This window comes from Salmo salar, chromosome 18 (assembly GCF_965601325.2).
Source record: "Salmo salar chromosome 18, fSalSal1, whole genome shotgun sequence".
Lineage (NCBI taxonomy): Eukaryota > Metazoa > Chordata > Actinopteri > Salmoniformes > Salmonidae > Salmo > Salmo salar.
Window position 1 is genome coordinate 41,877,530 of NC_138308.1, and position 16,470 is coordinate 41,893,999.

The following is a 16,470-nucleotide window of genomic DNA, read 5'->3' on the forward strand; positions in this document are numbered from 1 at the left end:
TATTCATGAATTCCTATTATGAGCTCAGCTTGTTCTCTCAGACGGGCAGACCCGTGTGTGTGTGTGTGTGTGTGTGTGTGTGTGTGTGTGTGTGTGTGTGTGTGTGTGTGTGTGTGTGTGTGTGTGTGTGTGTGTGTGTGTGTGTGTGTGTGTGTGTGTGTGTGCCAGTGTGTGCCAGTGTGCAGTGTTGGGTAGTAGTGAACTACTGTACATGTAATGTAACTACATTTTGCAGTAGCTTGGTAGTTGAACTAAATTCAAATCTTGGTGGTGTTTTCAGTAGTTAATTATTTTGCTATGTAGCGGTGTAGCTAACTACAGGAACTACACACTACTGTTTTACCATGTAGCGGTGTAGCTAACTACTGGAACTATACACTACTGTTTTACCATGTAGCGGTGTAGCTAACTACTGGAACTACACACTACTGTTTTACCACGTAGCGGTGTAGCTAACTACTGGAACTACACACTACTGTTTTACCATGTAGCGGTGTAGCTAACTACTGGAACTACACACTACTGTTTTACCATGTAGCGGTGTAGCTAACTACTGGAACTACACACTACTGTTTTACCATGTAGCGGTGTAGCTAACTACTGGAACTACACACTACTGTTTTACCATGTAGCGGTGTAGCTAACTACTGGAACTACACACTACTGTTTTACCATGTAGCGGTGTAGCTAACTACTGGAACTACACACTACTGTTTTACCATGTAGCGGTGTAGCTAACTACTGGAACTACACACTACTGTTTTACCATGTAGCGGTGTAGCTAACTACTGGAACTGCACACTACTGTTTTACCATGTAGCGGTGTAGCTAAGTACTGGAACTACACACTACTGTTTTGGCAAAAATAAAATATGGCTAAAGTAGGCAATCATTTCCTGTCTTTTTCAGCATGCCACCTGCCTAATTTTCATTTGAAATATTGTTTTGGGGTCTTTAACAGGCGGCAAAATTACACATTCTGTTAAGATATGACCCCAAAGTGATCTATTCTTGCAATGTGTAGTCTATGACATTTCAGATTTAGATATGATACTTTTTCACAAAGTAGTTTGGATGGAGTGAGCTTTAGTGTAGCTTAACTTATTCCAGTGTGAAGTAATTGGTAGCTTGGTAAACTATATATTCAGAGTAGCTTCAACCAACACTTCCCGTGTGTGTGTGTGTGTGTGTAGATGTGTGTGTCTGTCACACACCCTGAAAGAGAGGGCACCCTGGCATGTCTTCACAGCGGTGGGTGGCTCTCCTCTGGGTGTCTGGGTGCTCCTAGTGAAAGGCCAGAGCCAGCCTGCAGACGGTTCTGTCTCTCTGTGTGTGTGTGTGAATGGCAGCCAGGTCCTTCAGTCTCTCTCTAAGTCTCTCTCTCTCTGTTTCTACTCCCAAGCACTCAACTCCAGTTAGTGTGTGTCAGAGAGTGTGTGCGGTGGTTGTCTGGCTCTAGACACTGTGGGAGCATGGTGGTTTGTGTGTCGCTGAGTAGGTCCCTCGGCGAGCCGTCTGCGCAGACACCGGGTGAAATCCACCTGCGCTCGCGGCAAAGCTTGATTGACGATTGACTTTGGCAGCCAGCCCTGAAAATACAGTACATACATATTCAATCTTCAAATCAAATCAAATCACATTTTATTAGTCACATGCACCGAATACAACAGGTGTACACCTTACAGTGAAATGCTTACTTACAAGCCCTTAACCAACAATTCAGTTTTAAGAAAATACCTAAAACAAAGTAAAATATATGAATAACAAATAATTAAAGAGCAGCAGTAAATAACAATAGCGGGGCTATATACAGGGGGTACCGTTGTCGAGGTAATTGAGGTCATATGTACATGTAGGTAAAATTATTAAAGTGATTATGCATAGATAATAACAGAAACCCCAAACAACGTCTATGTTAGAAACGGGCACTCATCCATCCATCCATCCATCCATCCATCCATCCATACATACATACATACATACATACATACATACATACATACATACATACATAATTATTCGCTCCTATGGCCTATTTATTGCCTACCTCCTCATGCCTTTTGCACACACTGTATATAGACTTTCTTTTTTTCTACTGTGTCATTGACTTGTTTGTTGTGTTATTGGCTTGTTTGTTTTACTCCATGTGTAACTCTGTGTTGTTGTCTGTGTCACACTGCTTTGCTTTATCTTGGCCAGGTCGCAGTTGTAAATGAGAACTTGTTCTCAACTAGCCTACCTGGTTGAATAAAGGTGAAATAGAAATAAAAATAAATAAATAAATACATACAGTGTATTCGGATAGTATTCAGACCCCTTGACTTTTTCCACATTTTGTTACGTTACAGCCTTATTCTAAAATTGATTAAATAAAAAATGTCCTCAATCTACACACAATACCCCATAACGACAAAGTGAAACAGGTTTAAAAAAAATTAAAAAAATACTTATTTACATAAGTATTCAGACCCTTTGCTATGAGACATGAAATTTAGCTCAGGTGCATCCTGTTTCCATTGATCATCCTTGAGATTTTTCTACAACTTGATTGGAGTCCACCAGTTGTAAATTCAATTGATTGGACATGATTTGGAAAGGCACACACCTGTCTATTTGAGTCCACCTGTCTATATAAGGTCCCACAGTTGACAGTGCATGTCAGAGCAAAAATCAAGCCATGAGGCCGAAGGAATTGCACGTAGAGCTCCGAGACAGGATTGTGTCGAGGCACAGATCTGGGGAAGGGCACCAAAACATTTCTGCAGCATTGAACATCCCCAAGAACACAGTGGCCTCCATCATTCTTAAATGGAAGAAGTTTGGAACCACCAAGACTCTTCCTAGAGCTGGCTGCCCGGCCAAACTGAGCAATCAGGGGAGAAGGGCCTTGGTCAGGGAGGTGACCAAGAACCCGATAGTCACTCGGACAGAGCTCCAGAGTTCCTCTGTGGAAATGGGAGAACCTTCCAGAAGGACAACCATCTCTGCAGCACTCCACCAATCAGGCCTTTATGGTAGAGTGGCCAGACGTAAGCCACTCCTCAGTAAAAGACACATGACAGCTCGCTTGGAGATGGCCAAAAGGCACCCAAAGGACTCTCAGACCATGAGAAACAAGATCCTCTGGTCTGAAGAAACCAAGATTGAAGTATTTGGCCTGAATGCCAAGTGTCACGTCTGGAAGAAACCTTGCACCATCCCTACGGTGAAGCATGTGGGGATGTTTTTCAGTGGCAGGGATTGGAAGACTAGTCAGGATAGAGGGAAAGATGAACAGAGCAAAGTACAGAGAGGTCCAGAGCGTTCAGGACCCTCAGACTGGGATGAAGGTTCACCTTCCAACAGGATAACGACCCTAAGCACACAGCCAAGATAACACAGGAGTGGCTTCGGGACAAGTCTCTAAATGTCCTTGAGTTGCCCAGCCAGAGCCTGGACTTGAGCCTGATTGAACATCTCTGGCATGACCTGAAAATAGCCGTGCACCGACACTCCCCATCCAACCTGACAGAGCTTGAGAGGATCGGCAGAGAAGAATGGAAGAAACTCCCCAAATACAGGTGTGCCAAGCTTGTAGCATCATATCCAAGGAGACTTGACATTTTAGTCAATTAGCAGACACTCTTATCCAGAGAAACTTACAGTAGTGAATACATACATTTCATGCATTTTTTATTTTGTACTGGCCCCCCATGGTAATCAAACCCACAACCCTGGTGTTGCACACACCATGCTGGCATTGCAAACACCATGCTCTACCAACTGAGCCACAGGGAGGCTGTAATCTTTGCCAAAGGTGCTTCAACAAAGTGCTGAGTAAAGGGTCTGTATACTTATGTAAATGTGATATTTCCGTTTTTTTTTTTATAAATTAGTAAAAAAATCTAAAAACCTGTTTTTGCTTTGTCATTATGAGGTATTGTGTGTAGATTGATGAGAAAAAAATAACAATTTAATATATTTTAGAATAAGACTGTAACCTAACAAAATGTGGAAAAAGTCAAGGGGTCTGAATATTTTCCGAAGGCACTGTACTGTACATACATACAGTGGCAGTGAGAGCAGCGCTCTAATGAAGGCAGACCATATCTCACCATATGTGTAAATTAGGTGTCATCATGGGGATGAAGGTACGGTGGTTCATCCTTTAAAAGTTGCGGTGTACTGCAGCACAGCTTGTGTGGTGCAGCAGAATTCTATGGCATGTTATTTAAGTGCCAACTCCGGGTACCATTAATGCTAGTTAGTGCTAGTTTGACCACCAGAGGGCATCTTTGAGAAGCATTTGATAGCCTTCAATAGTAGCTGTACTAGAGAATTTAAAACCTTTTTTGTAAGAACATAGTATATGGGACTGATTTTAAGAAATGTTGCTTAATTAATTTGATTAATATTATGTTGTTCCCTCTGGGTTTCTGTTAGGATGGAATGGAAAATATGGCGCTGTACAACGTGATGGTTGGGAGTAGGCTACATCGCTGGGCTATTTAGCCATAGAATCTCTTTGTCATGCGGGCATGCGGGAGACCGGGGTTCAATTCCCAGATGGGGAAAAAGGAGTAGGCTGTCCTTGTAATAAGAATGTGTTCTTAACTGATTCTATATGTGTTATTTCATTGTTGTGATGTATTCACTATTATTCTACAATGTAGAAAATAGTAAAAAATAAAGAAAAACCCTGGAATGAGTAGGTGTCCAAACTTTTGACTGATACCTGCTTAATTAATTGGATTAATAGTATGGTGTTTCTACTCCAAGAAAAACGTAAAACCCTCTGGGTTTCCGTCAGGATGGAACGAAAAATATGACGCTGGACAACGTGACGGTCGGGAGTGGGCTACAGTACTACAGTAAGAGCAAAATAATCCTAACAAAATAAAATAATAAAAACCTTAGTGTAACAACAGTTTTAGTAAGTAATACCGAAGTCGTGCACAATTATCAGTTTCTATTTAGGTTTATGTCGCCCATTCATTGTCAGTTAGAGACACAGTAGGACCCAAAAGCATAATCAGTGCTTTAACTCCCCCTTGTGCTGGTCTGGAGCAATGAAGTGGTGACGCAGAGTACCGTACTAAACCACAAATTAGCTCTAAGTACCGCAGCATAATAGCAAAACTTTTAGTGGAGCAACCACTGTAGACCATGTCTCATCCTATGTGTGAATGAGGTATCATCATGGTGATGAAGGTAGACCATGTCTCATCCTATGTGTAAATGAGGTGTCATCATGGTGATGAAGGTAGACCATGTCTCATCCTATGTGTAAATGAGGTGTCATCATGGTGATGAAGGTAGACCATGTCTCATCCTATGTGTAAATGAGGTGTCATCATGGTGATGAAGGTAGACCATGTCTCATCCTATGTGTAAATGAGGTGTCATCATGGTGATGAAGGTAGACCATGTCTCATCCTATGTGTAAATGAGGTGTCAACATGGTGAAAGGATTGTAACATTAATTTGTATTTGTCTTGTTTAGTCTTATGAAAAATTGTAAAGTGCACGCTATGCCAGCCGTGCCTCAGTAAGACAGCTGCTACTTCAGTGGTGGTCCATTCCCTGCACAGCAGCATTTGTGTGCTTGCATTTCATTGAATGGTCTTGCTTGATCCTACATGTTCTCTAAGGAAGTTCTATAACGTATCAGTACAGCAGTCTTAGCAACCTGAAGACCTATATATAGAAGGTTCCAGCAGCTGAAAGTGACAGGTCATTTCCTGTGAAACATCATGCTTAGCTTCATTTGACAGAAAGTGTTTAGAGAAAGATGTTGATGCCAACCCTAATGGCAGCAGCAGGAGCCAGGTGTGTGTGTGTGTGTGTGTGTGTGTGTGTGTGTGTGTGTGTGTGTGTGTGTGTGTGTGTGTGTGTGTGTGTGTGTGTGTGTGTGTGTGTGTGTGTGTGTGTGTGTGTGTGTGTGTGTGTGTGTGTGTGTGTGTGTGTGAGTGTGTGAAACCCCTATTGCCAAATGCATCTGACAGCAAAACATGTTGATATTTTGAGCTTGTAGAGGATGGAGGAGCAGCTTTAGCTGTGGTGTGATGAAAGACTCTATCTGTGTCACCAAAGCGTTACTTGAGCTGACATATGCAATGTTTACCGTGAATGCAGTCTCTGCTAAAGTGGGAACATTGACTGACTGCTATAGCTACAGGTCATTTTTATTATTATTTAAATGTTTTATTTCACCTTTATTTAACCAGGTAGGCCGGTTGAGAACAAGTTCTCATTTACAACTGCGACCTGGCCAAGATAAAGCACAGCAGTGCGACAAAAACAACAACACAGAGTTACACATAAACAACGTACAGTCAATAACACAATAGAAAAATAGATGTACAGTGTGTGCAAATGTAGTAAGATTAGGGAGGTAAGGCAATAAACAGGCCATAGAGGCGAAATAATTACAATTTAGCATTAACACTGGAGTGATAGATGTGCAGATGATGATGTGCATGTAGAGATACTGGGGTGCAAAGGAGAAAAAAGATAAATAACAATATGGGGTTGAGGTAGTTGGGTGGGCTATTTACAGACTGGCTGTGTACAGGTACAGTGATCGGTAAGCTGCTCTGACAGCTGATGCTTAAAGTTAGAGAGGGAGATATAAGTCTTCAGCTTCAGTGATTTTTGCAATTCGTTCCAGTCATTGGCAGCAGAGAACTGGAAGGAAAGGCGGCCAAAGCAGGTGTTGGCTTTGTGGGTGACCAGTGATATACCTGCTGGAGCGTATGCTACGGGTGGGTGTTGCTATGGTGACCAGTGAGCTGAGATAAGTCGGGGCTTTACCTAGCAAAGACTTATAGATGACCGGGATCCAGTGGGTTTGGTGACGAATATGTAGCGAGGGCCAGCCAACGAGAGCATACAGGTCGCAGTGGTGGGTAGTATATGGGGCTTTGGTGACAAAATGGATGGCACTGTGATAGCAAACTGGATGTCTGAGTAGAGTGTTGGAGGCTATTTTGTAAATGTCATCGCCAAAGTCAAGGATCTGTAGAATAATCAGTTTTACGAGGGTATGTTTGGCAGCATGAGTGAAGGATGCTTTGTTGCGAAATAGGAAGCCGATTCTAGATTTAATTTTGGATTGGAGATGCTTAATGTGAGTCTGGAAGGAGAGTTTACAGTCTAACCAGACACTTAGGTATTTGTAGTTGTCCACATATTCTAAGTCAGAACCGTCCAGAGTAGTGATGCTAGTCGAGCAGTTGGGTACGGGCAGCAATCGGTTTAAGTTTTACTAGCATTTAAAAGCAGTTGGAGGCCACGTACACAGTGTTGTATGGCATTGAAGCTCATTTGGAGGTTTGTTAGCACAGTGTCCAAAGAAGGGCCAGAAGTATACAGAATGGTGTCTGCGCAGAGGTGGATCAGAGAATCACCAGCAGCAAGAGCGACATCATTAATATATACAGAGAAAAGAGTCGGCCCGAGAATTGAACCCTGTGGCACCCCCATAAAGACTGCCTGAGGTCTGGACAACTGGCCCTCCAATTTGACACACTGAACTCTATCAGAAAAGTAGTTGGTGAACCAGGCAAGGCAGGCATTTGAGAAGCCAAGGCTATTAATGCGGTGATTGACAAGAGTCAAAAGCCTTGGCCAGGTCGATGAAGAAGGCTGCACAGTACTGTCTTTTATCGATGGCAGTTATGATATCGTTTAGGACCTTGAGTGTGGCTGAGGTGCACCCACGACCAGCTCGGAAACCAGATTGCATAGTGGAGAAGGTACGGTGGGATTCGAAATGGTCGGTGATCTGTTTGTTAACTTGGCTTTCGAAGATTTTGGAAAGGCAGGGCAGGATGGATTTAGGTCTGTAACAGTTTGGTTCAAGAGTGTCTCCCCCTTTGAAGAGGGGGATGACCGCGGCAGCTTTCCAATCTTTTTGTGGATCTCAGACGATACAAAAGAGAGGTTGAACAGGCTAGTAATAGGGGTTGCAACAATTTCGGCGGATCATTTTAGAAAGAGAGGGTCCAGATTGTCTAGCCCAGCTGATTTGTACGGGTCCAGGTTTTGCAGCTCTTTCAGAACATCAGCTGTCTGTATTTGGGTGAAGGAGAAGTCATTTTCACAGCAGCTTTAGTTGTTGATGGTAGCCTTGAATATCAATTCAAACCTCCTCTTAATAGCCTGAGGGCCAGTCTGTTTGTGCGATATGTCATATGAACATGTTTGGCATGACAATGAATGACAAGGTGTTGGCACAATAGCACAAACAGACTGGCACTCAGGCTACTTAAAGGGGAGGTTTGAATTGATATTCATGATCTAAACTGACATGTGATGGCATCCTAGTCCATGTGTAGCCTAACAAGTTGGGGTCAATCAATTTGAATTCAAGTCACTCAATTCAGGAAGTGGATACGAAATTAAAGTTGATAAAAAAAGAAAAGAAAATCTACCTTGACATCCATGTTGAGGAGCCACGTAAAGTGGCTCCTGCCTGTGTCGTCTGCCAGGGGCTCAATGACAATACACGTTGGTCCGTCCTCCGCTCTATTCAGATCAAGTAAACAAAATCACTCATTAAAACTCTATTAACAATGTAATGTATAGAAACCTACAGCATAATTATTAACTGAACCTAAAATAACCTTTATATCAAATAACCTTTGCAATGGCCCTTCTGTGACAGCATGAGCCATAAACAGGCTTTGGTCCAAGCGCACCCTCTATCCAACTCTATGAGCCAGGCTTATCCGAGCAAAGCCGGTGTTCTTGTTACCTGACGAAGCCTTTCTGAGGAGGGAAGGACTCCAGGTGTGTGGCTGCTCCCCCCAGATAGATACATGACTCCTGTCTGGAGAAGTGTCTCACACTCAGGAAGTCTCTCTGGCCTATCAGGTTGCCGGCTGTCTCTGCTGACACCTCGTGCGTAACCATGGTTTCCGGGCCAGCTTGCTTTAGAACCTTCAACACAAGAGACAGACTGACAATACAATATCATTTACTGTACTGCTATGTGTCCCAAATAGGACCATATACCCTATATGGTGCACTGCTTTCTCATGTCACAACTAGTGCACTGTATAGGGAGTAGGATGCCAGTTGGGACGAAGGCTTTATAATGCCAGCTGAAGACACAGGATCTGCTGTAGCAGGTTGTTCTTCCCTCATCAGAATGTCACCAGACAAGTGTGATATCCTGGTGTTGTAAAGACTATCGACACTGTGTGGTCCACGTCTACCGTAAAACTAGCGACACTATCAACTATCGACACTGTGTGGTCCACGTCTATCGTAAAACTAGCGACACTCAACTATCGACACTGTGTGGTCCATGTCTATCGTAAAACTATTGACTATCGACTATCAACACTGTGTGGTCCACGTCTACCGTAAAACTATCGACTGTTGACACTGTGGTCCATGTCTACCGTAAAACTATTGACTATCGACTATCAACACTGTATGGTCCACGTCTACCATAAAACTATTGACTATCAACACTGTGTGGTCCACGTCTACCATAAAACTATTGACTATTGACAGTGTGTGGTCCACGTCTACCATAAAACTATCAATTATTGACACTGTATGGTCCACGTCTACCATAAAACTATTGACTATCAACACTGTGTGGTCCACGTCTACCGTAAAACTATTGACTATTGACACTGTATGGTCCACGTCTACCGTAAAACTATTGACTATTGACAGTGTGTGCTCCACGTCTACCATAAAACTATTGACTATTGACAGTGTGTGGTCCACGTCTACCATAAAACTATTGACTATTGACAGTGTGTGGTCCACGTCTACCATAAAACTATTGGCTATTGACAGTGTGTGGTCCACGTCTACCATAAAACTATTGACTATTGACAGTGTGTGGTCCACGTCTACCGTAAAACTATTGACTATCAACACTGTGTGGTCCACGTCTACCGTAAAACTATTGACTATTGACACTGTATGGTCCACGTCTACCGTAAAACTATTGACTATTGACACTGTATGGTCCACGTCTACCGTAAAACTATTGACTATCAACACTGTGTGGTCCACGTCTACCGTAAAACTATTGACTATTGACACTGTGTGGTCCACGTCTACCGTAAAACTATTGACTATTGACAGTGTGTGGTCCACGTCTACCATAAAACTATCAATTATTGACACTGTATGGTCCACGTCTACCATAAAACTATTGACTATCAACACTGTGTGGTCCACGTCTACCGTAAAACTATTGACTATTGACACTGTATGGTCCACGTCTACCGTAAAACTATTGACTATTGACACTGTATGGTCCACGTCTACCATAAAACTATTGACTATCAACACTGTGTGGTCCACGTCTACCGTAAAACTATTGACTATTGACACTGTGTGGTCCACGTCTACCGTAAAACTATTGACTATTGACAGTGTGTGGTCCACGTCTACCATAAAACTATCAATTATTGACACTGTGTGGTCCACGTCTACCATAAAACTATTGACTATTGACAGTGTGTGGTCCACGTCTACCATAAAACTATCAATTATTGACACTGTGTGGTCCACGTCTACCATAAAACTATCAATTATTGACACTGTGTGGTCCACGTCTACCGTAAAACTATTGACTATTGACAGTGTGTGGTCCACGTCTACCGTAAAACTATCAATTATTGACACTGTGTGGTCCACGTCTACCATAAAACTATCAATTATTGACACTGTGTGGTCCACGTCTACCATAAAACTATTGACTATTGACACTGTATGGTCCACGTCTACCATAAAACTATTGACTATTGATCCACGTCTACCGTAAAACTATTGACTATTGACAGTGTGTGGTCTACGTCTACCATAAAACTATTGACTATTGATCCACGTCTACCGTAAAACTATTGACTATTGACACTGTGTGGTCCACGTCTACCATAAAACTATCAATTATTGACACTGTATGGTCCACGTCTACCATAAAACTATTGACTATTGATCCACGTCTACCGTAAAACTATTGACTATTGACACTGTATGGTCCACGTCTACCATAAAACTGTTGACTATTGACACTGTATGGTCCACGTCTACCATAAAACTGTTGACTATTGACACTGTATGGTCCACGTCTTCCGTAAAACTATCGACACTATCGACTATTGACACTGTATGGTCCACGTCTACCGTAAAACTATCGACACTATCGACTGTTGACACTGTGGTCCATGTCTACCGTAAAACTTAAATTCATAACCCGGGTGGTTATTTGCTTAATTCACTGAACACATCAGGCCCTTATTAGAGACAGGCTTCTATTTGAGCCAGGTGTTTATTTCCTTAATGCATACAGCTTTTGCTCATTTGCATAGTTAATTGTTTAATTCCAGCATTCACTTCCAGTATTTTAATCCATGTATTCATTTCCTGCACTGATGTGTTATCATTTACACACTGTCACGTTTCTTGTTTCAGTATGCCTCTATAAAAATATATATTATTCTCCTATTTGACCGTGCATTTTCTGCAGTTCTTACTTTCGCCACTAGAAGGCGGACTGCCAATTTCTGGTGGGTCTGTAGTCCTGAAGTTGTTGACTGTTTTATGCTTACCTAATTTTTATCAAGTGATTACTGAATTATTTAAACCCCTATAGTCGATTGACACACCGGTACGTCAATCTAAGTAACACAATAAACAATTCCCCATCATAATCTCCAGTTTAAGCTAGAGATATGGTATCTGTTTTTTTGTATGGAATGCGTCTCAATCTGCCAATGTCGCACTTCCGCGTCTGCGGTGGAAGGTGGCAGAGCTAGAGCGATGTTTGTCAAACCACGAGACATCCCCACAAAATCGGTCTTCTCAAGAAAATGTCTGTAGCGTCGGAACGCTCTATGACCCCCACAAATGTCAGGGGACTCGTCTGAAGTCAGTACCATCGATGTGCTTATAGTAGCAAAGGCCAAATTCAGTATTTTCTCAAATCATTTTCTTGTATATTTTTTTTACACCTAAATGGGTCCTAAAATTAAAAATAAAAAAGCTGAATGATGCATACTATGCCCATCGTAAAACAATTCCATATGTCAGCTTAGATGAGTCTGCTTATCTTGATGTTGTTTTCTTTTATTCATAATATTTTATTAAAGAAGAAATACAAACAATATATTTTTTTTAATAATTTGCACAGTCACGTTGCTTTTTTATTTATTTGTTTACCCCTAATCCTTCAGAACATTCCCTATTGATCCCCGACCCCCTCCCTGTTTCCCACCCTTCCTAATGCCTCCCGGTCCCCCCACCCCTAAAATCACAGAGAAAAAAGGATAAATAAATAAACAAAGTAATACAAATAAAATAATAATAATAGTTATTAGAATAATGGCATTAATAATAGTTTTAGAAACACCTTATTACAAATATGTCCCAGTTTACAGACCATAATACACATACTTAGCAGGTAAATAGTATTCCAGTTGGATAATAACACATGTGTATATGTAGAATAACAATCTAAAGGATGCCATAATAGATGGAGACCAAGGAGAACAGAAGATCAATGTTTTCCTAAGGGGGAGGTGTTAAGATTACACATTGACCAACAACTACCCTACTATGATGGACCAGTTACCTTGATGTTTTTGATGCTTGGGTTCCACTGGTGCATCTCCTCCACCTTCCACAGGATGTGATGTATCTCTTCTGGGGTGGCGTCTAACACAGTCTCCAGTCTGAAGACTTTCCTGTCCCCAGACAACACTTTACTGTAGATCACATCCCCGTTCTCCTACGACAGACATTTACAGGAAATGTTGTAATGTGGCATCCTTATGATTTCCTTTAACAACACAGTTTCAAGAAGGTTTCTAATGATGTCCTGATTTTCTATAGAACACAGTTACTGTACGTTCTCTTGTGATAGTCTTTCTACTTCATTTGGTCTTGAGATTACAGAACATTTCTCTACTCCAGAGTTACAACGTTTTGGTAGTGTGGCATCTACAAAGGGACAACCAGCCACGTCGCGGACACTAACGTCTTGCTTCCGGTCAAGCTAAACACCTTCTTTGCCCGCTTTGAGGTTAACACAGTGCCACCCACGTGGCCCGCTACAAAAGACTGCTTTTCATTGACTTTAGCCCCACCCTGTGCAACTGAGTCCTGGACTTCCAGGTAGTGAAGGTAGGAACAACACTTTCACTTCGCTGATCCTCAACACAAGGGTGCGCAACTCAGCCATCGAGTTTGCAGATGACACAACAGTAGTAGGCCTGATTACCAATAATGACAAGACAGCCTACTGGGGGGAGGTGAGGGCCCTGCGAGTGTGGTGCCAGGAAAATAACCTCTCTCAATGTCGACAAAACAAAGGAGCTGATCGTGGACTTCAGGAAACAGCAGAGGGAGCACGCCCCTATCCACATCGACGGTATCGCAGTGGAGCAGGTGTACAGCTTCAAGTTCCTCGACATACACATCACTGACGATCTGAAATTTGGCTTGGCACCTAAAACCCTCACAAACTTCTATAGATGCACAATTGAGAGCATCCTGTCGGGCTGTATCACAGCCTGATACGGCAACTGCATGGCTCTCAACCGCAGGGCTCTCCAGAGGATGGTGCAGTCTGCCCAATGCATCACCGGGGGCAAACTACCTGCCCTCCACGGCACCTACAGCATCCGACGTCACAGGAAGGCCAAAAAGATCATCAAGGACAATAAACAGCCAAGCCACTGCCTGTTCACCCCATTATCATCCAGAAGGCAAGGTCAGTACAGGTGCATCAAAGCTGGGACCAAGAGACTGAAAAACAGCTTCTATCTCAAGGCCATCAGACTGTTAAACAGCCATCACTAGGCTGCTTCCACCCCGTTATGTAACCTTGGCCACTTTAATAATGGAACAATAGTGACTTTTAATAATGTTTACATATTGTTGCTTTATCAAATAAAATGTTAAATCTCATATGTACATACTGTATGCTATTCTACTGTATTTTAGTCTATGCCACTCCGACATTGTTCATCCTAATATTTATATGTTTCTTAATTCCATTCTTTTACCTTTAGATTTGTGTGTATTGTGTGTATTGTTGTGAATTGTTAGATATTACTGCACTGTTGGAGCTAGAAACACAAGCATTTCGCTACACCCGCAATAACATCTGCTAAATATGTGTATATGTGACCAATAAAACTTCGATTTGATTTGATATGAATATTACCGGTACAAGGTTTCCATGGTAATAGCTGATGAAGATGAAGTTTTCCTAAATGTCAAAGTAACGGAAAGTGAAAGTTTGGATATGTGGCATTAGTATGCAGCTTTACAACACACCGTTTCAGAAAGTAGAAGAGTAACTGCTGCATTTGGAACAGCTACTGGGTTCCTTATTAAATAACGAATAACACATTTGGTTCTGGGTTCTGAGATTATGGAAAGTGCATTTTTCTCCTACAAGGCAAAAAGTTCTCTACTTAACTAAATTGAATGCACAGGCTGTAAATTGCTTTGGATTAAGAACGTCTGCTAATTGACTAAAATGTAAAATGTTAGAAAGTTAGAAATTGTGGCAACAGTATGCAGCACAAAGTGCCCATGTCAATTATATTTGAAGGGTTTTGAAGACAGGATATCCTTGTCCTATATGACAGTTTGGTGGTTTGGCATCAGTACAAGGTTTCCATAGCAATAGCTTTTTTTTGAGATTGAAAAGATATGCATGAACACATGGAGCAACATATTTTAAAGGGGAAATACAGGATGGTTTGACAAAAATCTATATACAAATCCCTGATTGCCTCTTTAATCAACGATGATGTATGGATGTATGGATGATGCACTACCTCTGTGAGTTCTGTTTTCCATCCGTTCTTATCCTCAACAATGTCCAGAGCCTTGGTCAGCGCCTCGTGCCCACGTCTTATGTACAGCAGCTCCTCCTCTTTCAACGGGACTGGGTTGACTACCTCTCTTCTGGAGCTCTCTGTAACAAGTTTACATACACACATGAAAAAGGGCCCTCACAGCAGCACTCACTTTATTCAGTTCTTTTTGAAGCTGTTTAGTATTCAATGGTCAGTACAAGTTATAGTAAAAAGTAATGCCCTTGAAAATATGTAATTCTAACTAAAATAAGGAAAGTTTGTGCTCTGTGTAAAATAATAATGTAATTGAAAATTTGTGCAATTTGTGTATCATCGTCAGGCTTACCACTGTGTTGATGCTGAGCGGTGCCAGTCTGCCAACCCACATGGCTGGTCCATGCTGGTAGTTGGGTCTGCCCATTCCTCTGCATGTGAGCTAGCTCCTGGCCGATCGCTGCGATAGCTCGCCGTTGCAGTCCTGTCGTAGGATGACAATAATAACAACAGTCAGCTTTCATTTGTAGAGCACATTTTATATAGCCTGGTCCCAGATCTGTTGTCTCCTACTATAACCTGGTCCCAGATCTGTTGTCTCCTTCTATAGCCTGGTCCCAGATCTGTTGTCTCCTACTATAACCTGGTCCCAGATCTGTTGTCTCCTTCTATAGCCTGGTCCCAGATCTGTTGTCTCCTACTATAACCTGGTCCCAGATCTGTTGTCTCCTTCTATAGCCTGGTCCCAAATCTGTTGTCTCCTTCTATAGCCTGGTCCCAGATCTGTTGTCTCCTACTATAACCTGGTCCCAGATCTGTTTGTTCTCTTGTCAACTCCATTGCTCATTATCAAGCCAAACATGTTTAGCATGACACAGAATGCCGCTCAGGCTGCATTTGATCCATTCTGCAAGTCAAAGTGTTGTACACTTTGATGAGGACTTCTCAGGATTTCTCTCCACAAACTAAGACTACTACTAGTCACAGCCAAGACGCCATTAACAGCAACAATAGATAACTCCATCCAGATGAACGTGCACTGGCTGGTCCCAGATCTGTTTGTGCTTTCTTGCAATGACCATAGGAGGGAATTGGCAAGGCAGCACTAACTGATCTGGGACCAGGCTATGTGCAGTGTGCAAGACACGGTAATCCTACAATCTAAGGAATGAGAGAAAATGTATGCATCTCTTCAGGCCTGCATCCAAAATGGCCCCCTGTAGTACCCTGGTCAAAAATAATGCACTATATAGGGAATAGGGAGCCACTTAGGACATAACCAAGATTATATAGTTGTATGTTTTTACCTGCCATGGTCCTGAGGTGAGGGTAGGAGATTCCACAGCAGAGCTTCACCACGGCAGGCAGCATACTGTAACGTTGGTGACAGTGACGGCAGCTTGAGTGTGCCAGGCTCCAGGCTTTATAGGACCTCTGAAGGACAAGAGAGGAGATAAGGGGATGGGTTAGAGGATAGGATTGTAAACTGAATTCTGGCCCCAAGGTTGCTGTTAGAGAGACACACACACAGCTGCTTCCAATAGAGGTATTTTATGTGTGCTTCTAAAAAGGAGAGAATAAATCATGAGGATCCATGTATACAATAATAATCCACAACCATTATGAGAATGACAAGTCTACATATAGGATG

At 42.3% G+C, this 16,470-nt stretch overlaps 1 protein-coding gene across 1 annotated transcript; it reads right to left on the reverse strand.

Moving 5' to 3' along the window:
• Window positions 1–749: 749 nt before the first annotated feature.
• star2 (steroidogenic acute regulatory protein 2) lies at window positions 750–16,190 on the reverse strand. Its single transcript, XM_045700559.2, has 7 exons — window positions 16,127–16,190; window positions 15,196–15,303; window positions 14,805–14,944; window positions 12,587–12,742; window positions 8,738–8,922; window positions 8,415–8,508; window positions 750–1,589 (listed from the first exon to the last, which is right to left on the reverse strand). Exons 1-7 carry the CDS (start codon window positions 16,188–16,190, stop codon window positions 1,416–1,418), a joined length of 921 nt encoding a protein of 306 aa, XP_045556515.1. The 3' UTR covers window positions 750–1,415.
• Between the last annotated feature and the right edge of the window lie 280 nt (window positions 16,191–16,470).

Bases quoted from the DNA above. Each gene is read 5' to 3' on its own strand.
- star2 (XM_045700559.2), bottom strand. From the start codon at position 16,190: ATGCTGCCTGCCGTGGTGAAGCTCTGCTGTGGAATCTCCTACCCTCAC. The intron at 12,743-14,804 runs GTAGTGCATCAT...TGTCTGTCGTAG, and splicing joins GGAAAACAGAACTCACAGAG to GAGAACGGGGATGTGATCTA. The intron at 8,509-8,737 runs GTAACAAGAACA...TGATCTGAATAG, and splicing joins CCTCAGAAAGGCTTCGTCAG to AGCGGAGGACGGACCAACGT.